At 41.5% G+C, this 12500-nt stretch overlaps 1 protein-coding gene across 1 annotated transcript in view; it reads left to right on the forward strand.

Moving 5' to 3' along the window:
- myo10 (myosin X) overlaps positions 1–12500 on the forward strand; it is a 135850-nt gene that overhangs the window by 67117 nt on the left and 56233 nt on the right. The window contains exon 4 of the mRNA XM_079569108.1: positions 12265–12452. Within this exon, the coding sequence (XP_079425234.1) occupies positions 12265–12452 (188 nt within the window). The remainder of the gene's footprint in view (positions 1–12264; positions 12453–12500) is intronic.

A 12500-nucleotide genomic window follows, 5' to 3' on the forward strand; every position in this document is an offset into this window, starting at 1 on the left:
CGCTTCCAACTTCACTCCCGTTTGGAGCTATAGGAATATACTGGGAGAGGCCAAATGCTAACAACATATTTGGTCGTTGTGCGTGACTGAGCGTACGCACAAAGACCAGACAGGTACGCATCAACTTGTCTAAGCTCAGGTAAGAACATATCTCAGTATGTAAAAACGGTGGCCTGTTCCTTTAACTCCATAACCGGCCAACATAGATGTCGTACAAATCTCTGTAGAGTATCCAACATTGATATACTGCCCCCTGTTAGGTAGTGCTGTTACTACTCCCTGTGAACGCAATCCAGACCAAACACTTGCCCTTTAATCAAACCGCACAGGCAGATATTTGGCTGTTGCAACTTGAATCATGAACAGATATAGGAAAGTCCAGAGGTAAGAACATCCTTCACTGACTGTATATATACACTGCATTAACGTAGTACAGCATATCGGACACAGACATAGCGGCTACATGAGTGAGCGTGATTGCCTCCAGCTGCCGTGTGGAGAAGTGGCTTCACTCGGCACCATATAGATCCTCACATTCCACCGATCCTCTCTGCTTACAAGTCAAACAATAACACTTCCACCAAACACACCGACAGCTAAAACAGGACCCGAGCGCTCACCGGGGACTGCAGGGGACTGTCTAAGAACTCATGTTGATCCCACATGACCCAGTGCTTTTAAAGGAATGTCTGCAGCTCTGTGCGAACAAAAATACTTACTCGGCTATAGCTGCAGCTTGGGTTAAAGCCACAGTGCGGAACATTCCAGGTTACATGTTAGATGTCAGAGTGATTAAACTCAAGCGGGTCAGCTATATGCTCAGTTAAGCCTACAATGCCAGAAGAAACTGAACTATTTCAATAGAATAGAAAAGAAAAGAAAAGAAAAGAAAAGAGGTTACAACTTATTCAACTCCTTCAACCAATCCAAAGCAGTTATATGGACACCCCTGCAAAGCTACGAGTCTTTGGGGAAGGTGAGTCTGCTTACAAAGATGCACAATTTTTCAAGTTTCTTCTTACAAAAAAACGCAACAAGAACAGTTTGAATTAATTCCACCCCCAACTTTCATTCCAAAACATACATTTTAGCAGGACAAATCTAATAAAACAAAACAGGACTCCAAGAGCAACCCTGTCCGGCCCCTGACTAATGTTGAAATTGAAACATAATACAATCGTAGATACTGGCAAACAACTGTGCAAGGCAGAAAGTTTGATCAACAACAGGATACAAGTTCAAGTTTGGTTAAACTCAAAAGAGCCACACTGCAAAAAGTATTTAACTAGATCAATATAAACATCTCAATTTGAGCACAATAATCCAAATTTTAGTTGTTTTGACGAGTTAAGTTGTTCTTGGGCATTTGTCCTAGATTATTTCACTTGTTCTGAGATGTTTCTGACTCGTTTCGATACATTTCGTCCTTATTTCAGGTCATTTTCTTTGCCAATGGGGAAAGAAAATTGGTTTTATCTCATTGGCAATTTTACTTTCTTATTTCAAGCGAGATTTACCCTAGAACTGGTCTGAAATGTCCTCAAACAAGCAAAGGAAACTTGGTCCGATCAGGAAAAGTGTCTAAATGAGTGAAAACCGCTCAAAACAAGATACATTTCCTCAATTCAAGTCATTTAAGCCAATGCTTGATATTTACTTGTTTTTGTTCTATATTTAAAAAAAATGTATATATGTTTTTTCTTCTAATATGGTTCATGAGACAATTCAATCAAATAATCTAAGCTCAGTCCCTCTGCAGTACCCATTACACAAAATTGTTTCCTTTTTATTCCTCAAAGTCCGAATTCCACAAAAGAACTCTGCATTGATTAAAATTTGATTGAGCTTTCTTCACCAGTAGCCATTCTTGGTAGATTCTACTCCTCATTTGCCTCTCACGTGTTGTTAACAAGTATGACATACATATCTCGGAGGCATGGCTTCATATTTACATTGAAATGACTTTGGTGAGTGCACATTCTGGCAGTTGTTTAAGTTTCCGGACCTTTAAATAAACTCAAGTCCAGCTCCCAAACGCTGCCGTGGACCTGTGGTGTGTTGCATCTCGCTATAGCCCCCAGACAGTGTTGACGGACAAACTCCACCGAGCAACTGCTGTTCTGCTGTCACCACCTGGAGCTCCTAAACATCACAGGGATGAACTGTGCAGGGATGGAAGGCATGTTGGATGGAAATCTACTTCATGCATGTTCCAGAGAGATAAAAAGGGAAGGATAAAGTAGGGCTTGGACGATTAAGGGAAGACATCTGCAAAACTGCAGGTTTGGGGATAGATTGGTCTCTCAACATGTAACATTGCACCTGGAAACAAAGAAACAGTGCAGTCTATACAATAACAGCAGTGATACGTTTACTGAATAATCCTCCAAAGATTTTTTTTTTTCTCACATCGTGACTTATGTTACAATCTTGTACTTTTTTTTCAATGTTTTTTGCAAAAGGAATAGTTGTTGGCTAATTCCTTGCCCAATTTATTGAGCTTTTTTTATTTTATTTTTTGCCAGAATTACCAAATTTACCAAATTTCTTAGTAATGACTAATTTATTCAAAGACAAGACATCAAAACCTATTAAGTTTTGAATCAAATTTGTCAAATAAACTCATAAATTTAATCTTCACAAACCCGATTTTGGAGACAGTTCTCATCATTTGAATTCCTTATGTCCATATGAAAAGATTAGAAAAAACACAATATATTTTTCTTTTAATAGATTAATTGACATTAATTTACAGGAGAACTGTCAAAAGGAATGTCTCAAAGCAATTTACCAAGACGGCAATCGTCTTTTGTGGCATAGTCAAACAAACAACAAAATTTGGCGTCTAGAAAACTGTGCAGATGATGTTTTGGTGGCCTGGCTGAGCTGTTAAATGGAGCGTGTTTGCACTGATTGCTCTCATATGGAGGAAATCTCATCCCGCCATTGGGGCGTCTCGCTTCATCAAAACTCCTCTGTAGTCCTCTTTGTGTGGATAATGCGCCCCGGTGATGTCACTTCCTGTCTTAAAAATACACTTAAATATAGGCATTTCTTTCCACTGCGCCAACTAGAGGTGGCTTGTGGAAAGGTCATGGAAATCAGAAATTCATACACAGCAGGACATTTCTAGACTTAGGTGGCCAACGTTTTGAGAATTGCCCAATTTTCTTCAACACAGTTCCAGAAATGTTAAAACCCCATCAGGTTGCAGAGTTAGCAGGGAGACACTCCAGTGCGCAGGTGTTGGAAATGTCACTGGCAACAGGAAAACAATGCCAAACTCTTGTTCACTTCAAGAAGACCTTTTCAAACATTCCGGATGACCTTGGCTGCATCTAAAAAGTGTCAACCTTTTCTCCGGTTCCTTTACCTTTGAGGCCTTCGTCGTGAGGTCAACCTTCAGGAACCGTCCTTCTGCACAAATGTCAGAATGTGTTGCATAAACAACTCTTTATAAAATGCACTGTTCAATTAACGCTGACTCTGAAAGTTTCAAACATGAACCACTACTATATGGAACTACATAGACTGACGATGAATATACGGTTTCATCCTCAACTCTGCTGCTACAGCTCTGTCACAGAAATAACCTGCTCTGGTTAAAGGAATAGGCCACCGTTTTTACATACTGAGATATGTTCTTACCTTAGCTGTGACGAGTTCTTTAGGACCTGTCTGATCTTCACCCGTGCCTTCAATCACGTAAACACAGCGCAGACAGCGTTAGCATTTAGCCTCTCCCTCTCTCCTCTATAGCTCCAAAACAGGTCAAGATAGAAGCTACCAAGCTCTTCCACGTTTTCCTTATTTAAATATGGTTACGTGAAGTGTTACACTACAAAGTATAATTACACAAAATTAAACAATGTGGATTTTCTATGTGGATAAAAGGGGGAACTATATTGTAAGGCGTAATAATACCAGGAGTAGTTCAAAATCCGCGCAGTAATCTTCCCTTTACTGCGCAGTAATCTTCACTTTACTGTGCGGATGCCAAATTACTCCTGGTATTATTATGCCTTACATTATAGTCCCCCCTTTTATCCGCTTAGAAAATCCACATTGTTTAATTTTGTGTAATTATACTTTGTAGTGGAACACTTCATGTAACCATATTTAAATAGGGAAAACGTGGAAGAGCTTGGTAGCTTCTATCTTGACCTGTTTTGGAGCTATAGAGGAGAGAAGGAGAGGCTAAACGCTAACGCCGTCTGCGCTGTGTTTACGTGACTGAAGGCACGGGTGAAGATCAGACAGGTCCTAAAGAACTCGTCAAAGCTAAGGTAAGAACATATCTCAGTATGTAAAAACGGTGGCCTATTCCTTTAAATATTCAACCAAAAGTGCGTAATGTTGCTATATGAGTTCATAGATTTCCCCTTTATATAAAACCTTTAGATGCTGCTGTAGCTCTAACGCTGCATGACCTGCTTTATACTTTCATATATTTAGGACATTTTACAGTTGTGGGGAGGTTCGGAAACCTTCAGGTGGCTTGTGGGATTGTTCTTAGTTCCTCATAAGCCCGAGGTTCCTATGCCAAAGGAGGTATTACTATAGGAAGTATACAGCTCTTTTCCTAACTACCTCCCAACTGCACTGACACATTTGGATTCTCCTTGTCATGGCTGACGATGGCAGAGAATTTGCATGATCTGAGGCTCTTTCAGACGGTCAATAGAAGTTTGGCTGATTTTAGTCTCTCTCCCTTTCATTTTTATATAGTCTTATTTTAGTCGACTAAAATATCTGGACATTTTAGTCATAGTTTTAGTCTCATGAAAAACTTTTAATTTAGTTTTCGTCCAATTTTAGTCGTCAAAAACAACACTGCGTCAGGGTCAAAGATAAGGAGAAAGAGCTTCCTCAGCTTATTCACACTTTTCAGATGCCCTTGTGTAGAAGAAAATTGGGTTATTCTCGAGACGTCGGCCGACAGACCGACTGTGTGTTCCCGGTCGGCGCTCCTGTCTGAAGGTTTTCTCTCTGGATTAGTTTGTCAGCTGGTCCTGATTTGCGTGTTGTTTGGTGCTGCGTCTGTGAGTTCTACTGTTGCAGCATCCCGGCCCCTGACGCCTCTCTCTAAACAACACGCCTTTGAGCGGCGGTGTGACTTACACGAGTGACTTTGCACCAGGTCACACTGTCCAGGTAGAGAGCGAGTGTGTGTTCGCAGTCCATGAGCGGAGAGAAGAAGAGGGATCCGCTGACGACATTTGTTTCTTTGCACAACAGATGTGCACAAGAGGGCGGCAAGATTGATCACACAATGAATCACAAAGGCTGCAATTACTTATAAGCAATAGAGTTGTCTCCTTAAAGAACGAGATACCAGTTGTATTATTTCAAAAGTACGAGGGGAAAGACATATTTTTTTATTCACTACACTGGCAAAGTTTATTTCATTTCAGGTGTTTGGCCAATTGACTCTTTTAACGTCTTCTGCTCTGAACATTTGTGTTTTCTATCAAAATGTCAACCAAATGGGCCTAGATTTAAAACCTTAAGACTCTGGAATGCAATTGTTTCCTGCACATGAACCCGTATTTCAGTTAGAGCGTTCTATCTGCTGCGCTTTGTATAGTAAACAACAGTAATTGAGACCAACCTAAATCTATTAAAACTTGATCCTGACCAGCTTTAGACAGCCGGCGCTCATCTGTCCACAGTCTCCTGAACGTCCCACTGACTCACTGACCCACTTTCCTGCCATGCAAAGCAGCAGACGGGCCGTTGGGAGTATTTACATGACAAATATTGGCCCCTGTTTGAGTAGTTATTGCACTGTAAAACATGTCTGCCTGTCGCTTACACACAGACGCACACAGAGCGGGTAAACATGGTGAGAGGGGGAGTGTGGGCCTTTACCTATGTGGTGTTTACTGTGGGACAGGGTCTGGCCAAGCGTTCACGTGGGTTTTTACCAGTCCTTGTTAGGAGATATTATTGCTTTGACTGCTTGGGTCAGGGACATGAATGGGAATGAATTACTGTCAGACATTAAAAAGTCATTGAAAAAAAATGTAATGGCTTATCATAAAGAAATCATGCACAGGCTGCAAACATGACACCAACATGTGAAAAAGTTCCACAAAAAGGATTGAACAACAGTATCAAAGATTTATGGCCATTTTGCGAAACACAAAGCATCACAGCCTCGGGTCTAACAAGAGCCACGTTGATGTAACATTAGCTCAGTCATATATCAGTTTGGAATTGCTCCCATTCAAATCTGTCGGCAAGAGGACAGGTCAGGAACAGGCTTTTAGCGGAGGATTTGGATCAAGTGAGCCTATTTTAGCCAATCAACGACAAGTCTCAAACCAGCAAAGTCGTTTGTTCCAACTAAGTATCATTTATGTTTCAAGTGTGTAGTGGAACACCTTGTGTTCTTCTGGTGTCATCTTGTTTGTAAAAAAAGTTGTTGTTGCCGGCAAATATAAAACTCCCCTTTCAGCGGCAATACTGCCACGCGATGGACCGGTGGTGCCGATTTAAACAAATCAAATTATTGTTAGTTGACTTGATACAATAGAATTACTTTTTGGAGCTTTTACAATGTTGTGTTTTCTTCTTTTCAAAAACACACATGGAGCTGTGTTTCAATAGCACCAGTTATTCAAGACAGATGCTGAATGACACTTTTTTACCCTCCGCCATCAGAACAAAAAAGCACAAAGTCTGAGACTGTATCAGACTCATGTCTGTATTTAACCTGTGTTTGCACTGCTCTACTGCACTTTATCATACGGCTCTTCACAATGCAAGTAGAACGCTCCATTGACTTGAATGGGATTACAATGTTCTACCGGTCATTATTTTCTGATAGAGGACCTCTGAAAAAAATAATGACCGCTGCGGCGCTGCCAATGGCAACGGAGTTTCTGCTTGTAATACAGGTCTTTCAAATAACTCAGCTAGTAGTAGTAGAAGACACTATCTCTGTCCCCGTCCCTGCGAGAGAGGTTGGGGGAGATTCACCACCATTCCTCCAACTGCACCTTCAACTAAGCTACTAGCCTAGCCACACTGCCTGGAATCACAACAAGCATTGCCAAGCAACACGCAAACATTTGCCGCGGATATCATTAAATAAACCTTTTGCCGGTCATAAAAGTGTATGAAGTTTATTTTGTGTGTGTTCAGTTGGCAAATAGTCATATAATAAGCAGAATAATGTACAAGACGCTGCTCATTATCGGGAAAATACAGGGGGAACCGGTTTGGCCCTGAAGGTGTGGCATGTCCACACTCATGTCTAATGCACCTGCAAACGCTGTTGTTCTATGTCAATATCAGAGCTTAAATTTAATCTTCTTATGCATACCCTTGTTGTGTTAAAGTTTTAAAATTCTTATAGTTTATTATTTATCTCAGTTATGTTTTATGTGTTTCATGTTGCACGATTGAACTAAAAACAGTTCCTACTTTGTGAACCTGTTCACTAACAATGGCAATAAAAACATTTCTGATTCTGATAGCGAGTGCAAGCATGGCTATTTTTGGGCATATTGCACATTATTTCCCTTTATTACTATATTAGAGCATCCAAATCCAATATGTGAATGAGAGAATACTGCATGAGTGAAAAAATGCACAGACCACTCAGCTGCTGATCCACTTCTGCACATGGAATATGGTTATTATGAATTTGTTGCAATTTCCCAACACGGTGCTCCATCAATGAGCCTATACCTCACACATGGATGATCTCACTAACACACAAATGTTTCCACAGTAATACAAACATACTTTTAGAGAAATTCTTCTCATAAACGTCCACGGTCTGACCCCGCGTTGACCCGACAGAAAAATCACACGACAAACTCCCATCCAAGAAAAATACCTCTCTTTAAGCGTCTAAATCATTACCATTTGGAATCAATTAACCCCAGTCCCCGCTGCTCTTAGCCGGCTCCTGATTGGCTGCGAGTGCTGGCTGGAGCGCTCTGATTGGCCGGTGCCAGGTGTTCGAATGTTTGCGGTTTCCGTCGGACATAGCTGGATGTTGATGTAAGAAACCTGAGACGTTTACATTGAGGTGGCAGCTCGTTCAGAAGCATTAAAATTGCCACCGGATAAACGTGTGTGAATCAGGAGCAGAATTCGGCCCGGTCTGAGCGATGCAAAAGTGTTCCGATCGCTTTTCTCTACAACTTTTCTCACTGAAGTGGCACTGGAGGATGGGGCGAATTTTCTAATACTTACTTTCTGTGTGTATGATATCTACATACTTCCTTACAAAACTCCTGAAGGGAGTTGCTTTTGAACATATCTGCCCACTTGTCTCTGCCCACTTGTCTATTTTGGGTTGTTGCAGCCCTGTAATTAGCCATTAGTTCTTTGCCACGAGGAGCAGTTTCACGATGCAGCGGTGGGTCTGTAGCTCTCAAGAGCCAATTTCTGGACGGATTATCTTAGCAATTCACTGCGTTGAAAGTTAAAGCAGAACTAACTTTTGCCCTAGAGGCCACAGGCGTCACTGCTGCTGTTGTGGCCTCTTGCGTTTTTATTTGTTACTCATTAAAGCAGTACTAAGTAACTCTTCCCCCTAGAGGCCATAAGCGCAACTGCAGGTGTCGTAGCAAGTTACGATTTTTTAACTTAATAATTGTCTTGGAGAGTAAATACTACACTGACAGGAAAGGCGAAGGGAGAGAGGGTTATTGTGCATCCAATTATACAATGGAAGTATTTTTTTTCACTCAAACTTGGCTGTAAATACTGTTTAAAGTGACGTTAGCCCGCAGTTAGCTTTGCCCGTTAGCATGTTAGCTTCTTCTTCCTGATTTCATTAGTGTGTATTGCTTGCTCCGGACCGGTGGCAGTCAAGTTGCAAACATGGTTTTCTGGCCAGAGACACCAGGGGGAGATGAAAGACCCTCCAATCATCCCATTAACACTTGTATTACCCCCACAGGAACTATGGAAAGGATTTATTGAGGTAAACACGTTACTTAGTACTGCTTTAAAGCAATACTGAGTAACTGCAGGTGTCGTAGCAAGTTGCGTTTTTTTTTTACTTAATAATTGTCCGTGAGAGTAAATACTACGCTAACAGAAAAGACAAAGGGATAGAGGGATATTGAACACAATGGAGATCATTTTTTTCACTCAAACTTGGCTGTAAATACAGTTTAAAGTGGCGCTAGCCCGCAGTTAGCTTTGCCCGTTAGCCTGTTAGCTTTTCTTCGTGATTCTATTAGTGTATATTCATTTATTTCACTCGAACTTGGCTGTAAATACAGTTTAAAGTGGCACTAGCCTACAGTTAGCTTTGCCTGTTAGCCTGTTAGCTTTTCTTCGTGATTCTATTAGTGTATATTGGTTGCTCCGGACCGGTGGCAGTCAAGTTGCAATTGTGGTTTTCTGGAAGGAAGTGTGTGCGCTGCGTTCCAGGCAACTGGTTACTGATCACCAAAAAAATGCCTTGGAAGGCCAGTCAAAGTGTTAATACAACTTGAGGCACGAGATGAAGACGGCAAAGGCGGTAGTGTAGCCAATGATCAAACTTTAACAAAACCATTGACGTTAGCATCTTATTAGCTAAAGCCGTTTTCATTACAATTCAATTTATTCAGCTGGAACGCTCTGGGGTCGTAAGTCGTAAGTGGGAAAAGACGAGTTAGCAGTCGTCTGGAACGCAGCAATAGATAGGAGCAACATCCTGGAACGTTTGCCGAGTCCCCGCCCCCTCTGGATGGAAACAAGGCTTAGAAAATAGCCGTTCTTGCTTATGGACACATCAGGTCACTGTCAGAAGACGATCCCATTATCTTGTATGGGAAAATATATGAGCTAGTCTATCGATTTCTGCTAACTGATGATCTTCTTGGTCTTAAATGCACATTAAAGGTCCATTATGCAACTTTTATGAGGGGGAAAAAAAGTTGATATCTGTGCGTATTTGACCTTGTAGTGACAAAGCGGCTGTATGAGTGGTCAGCATGGTGCCTTTACTTTCCATCACAGTGGTCTCTAGGAAGCTCCAGGATCAATTGCTTGGAAGGATTTCACTGCTGATGGAGCCTCCCGCCAGAAAAAAACTACAAAACAAGTGATCCTGGAGCGTTGTAGAGACCATCGTGATCGAAAGCTGACCATCCATACACAGCCGCTTGGTCATTACAAGGTCAATTATGCACAAATAAAACACATAAATAGTTGTATAATGCACCTTTAGGGTTAGCAATAGCAGCCAGTAGATAAGCTGCTGAATTAACCATTTGCTCTAACAAGCTACGAAACTACATCATAGGCTGCATACATTTCATTGAATAATATAAACGGGACATAATAAAAGGTGTAGCTACAATGACATTTTAAACCAACAAGCGAAAATAGTTCCACAAGTAAATGTTGACATAATGATCACAGTGGGATCACAGTCTTCTCTATGAATTATCAGAAACAACAGATCACTTCCTTTGCTGTTCCTTTAAAATTAATGTTTATTTTGACTAGATCATTCCCACGGCTGCCTGCAGAGGGAGCCCCAGGCGAAACCCTGTCCAGCCATGGCCCCTGTTCACTTCGAGGGCCTGTTTCTTCTATAAACAGTGTCACTAAAGCCTGTCCATTCACTGACACGTCCCTCCTCCTGTCGCTCTAATGTGGTTAGCGATAATAGCCATCTCATCTTCGTTCTATCTGTCCCGTTCTGTCCCCAGGGAGCGTTCAGGGGTAATTGGAGATTTGAGTTACTGGGAAATCCCCCTCTTTAACGCCACAGACACTTGGACTGCTCATAGTTGTGTTAACCCATAATCAAATGTTTTCATGCTCCGTCAAAAAGACTTAATCATTCCTGAAGTGTGGATCTGAGAGTGCTTGAAAAATAAAAGTCTGAAAGTAGAATGTTTGGGTTAATCTCACACGGTTAGCGCACATGAAATGTTAATGCGAAGGAATTTGTCAACAACGTTTGCAGCTTTAAGTGATTTTCAGATTGAAGTCACTTTGTTACTGAAGTAATGGCCCTGGCTGTGTCTGGAAGGTCGTTAGATTTAATAACCGAAATGAGTATCTACTAGCTGCTCTTTCTGTCTGTGCTTTTAAAACATGCTATATATATTTTTTTTTTTAATACTCGTCATAAAAAAAAACCTACATGTTTCATCCTGCACAATGTCCATAGGGTTAGGGCAGGTTAACCATCGCTTGTGTTTGCCCATCCCATAGTACACATTTTGCTGCAACATATATGCATCGTATGGCCACTGGATGGACTGAAATTTAATGTCACCTTTTAGTTACAGTCGAGACCAGGGGTCACCAACGTGGTGCCCTTTGGGCCATGCCCAGTAGCCCTGGAGACTTTTTCTAAGGTGTAAACACTTAACTTTCTAGTATCAGATTCTTAAAAATACAGTTGTGACAACGAGTTTAAAATGATGCTATTTTGATATGATATGGGGCCAATATCCTATAAGTATCCAGTGTGTACGTCTAAGTCTTTAGGATTTGTATTAACTGGCAGCTCTCGAACATAATCCTCTTGAAGTAGGCCTCGGCTGAAAAAAGGTTGGATGACCCCTGGTCTAGACTTACACTTTTAATATGCGTAATTACAATACACATTCTGTTTGGCAATATCTAACCTGATAAATGACTAAAGCTGCTTCATGGACAAGATTTGATTTATATTCAGTCATTTTAATTGATTGGTTGTGTTTCTATACATTTTCAGTAGATAGATTAAAGACTGACTGAAAATGGTTCTGAGACCCCACCAGTTTTATTTTTATTTATTTGATAGGGACAATGCACATTAAGGCACATGTTGAGAACCACTGGCTTTGAGCTCTGAAGCTAACGCTAGGGCCCGACCGATATATTGGACAGCTGATACATACTCTTACTATTTGGGTATTTTGTCTCCGGAATCTGCTCATTTTTGTCTTTCAAACAAGCTTCCTCTGAAGAACCTACTAAACATGAATGTCCTGAATAAATCAGCTCTAAATCTCGCCCCCTGCTGTCACATTTCAACACTGACACATTTAGTATCATACACAGAATTGTCGACATCTTATACAGACATTTTTTAGAAATTCACCAAAAACATGCATATTGCCGTTGGCCAATCAAAGTCCCCAATAATCTGCATCATCCTTAGAAAAATCCTTATCGGTCGACCTCTATTAGATATATATTTCTACGTATATATTAAGAGACCTCAATGTGATATTCCCTAGTTTGATCTCCAAAGTCATGAGTTTCTTCCCCGGTGTGTTCACACTGTCCCGTCTCTCCCCACAGACGTACATCGGCTCGATCCTGGCTGCGGTGAACCCGTACCAGACGCTGCCGGGCCTGTACGACCGCGCCGCCGTGGACCGGTACAGCGGGCATCACCTGGGAGAGATCCAACCTCACATCTACGCCGTGGCCAACGAGTGCTACCGCGCCCTGTGGAGGAGGCAGCACAACCAGTGTGTGCTCATCAGGTAAAACACACGGCCTTTTCCACCGGATCGGCCATCGGAGCAGAGGCG

This window comes from Gobius niger, assembly GCF_951799975.1.
Source record: "Gobius niger genome assembly, chromosome: 13".
NCBI classification, from domain to species: domain Eukaryota; kingdom Metazoa; phylum Chordata; class Actinopteri; order Gobiiformes; family Gobiidae; genus Gobius; species Gobius niger.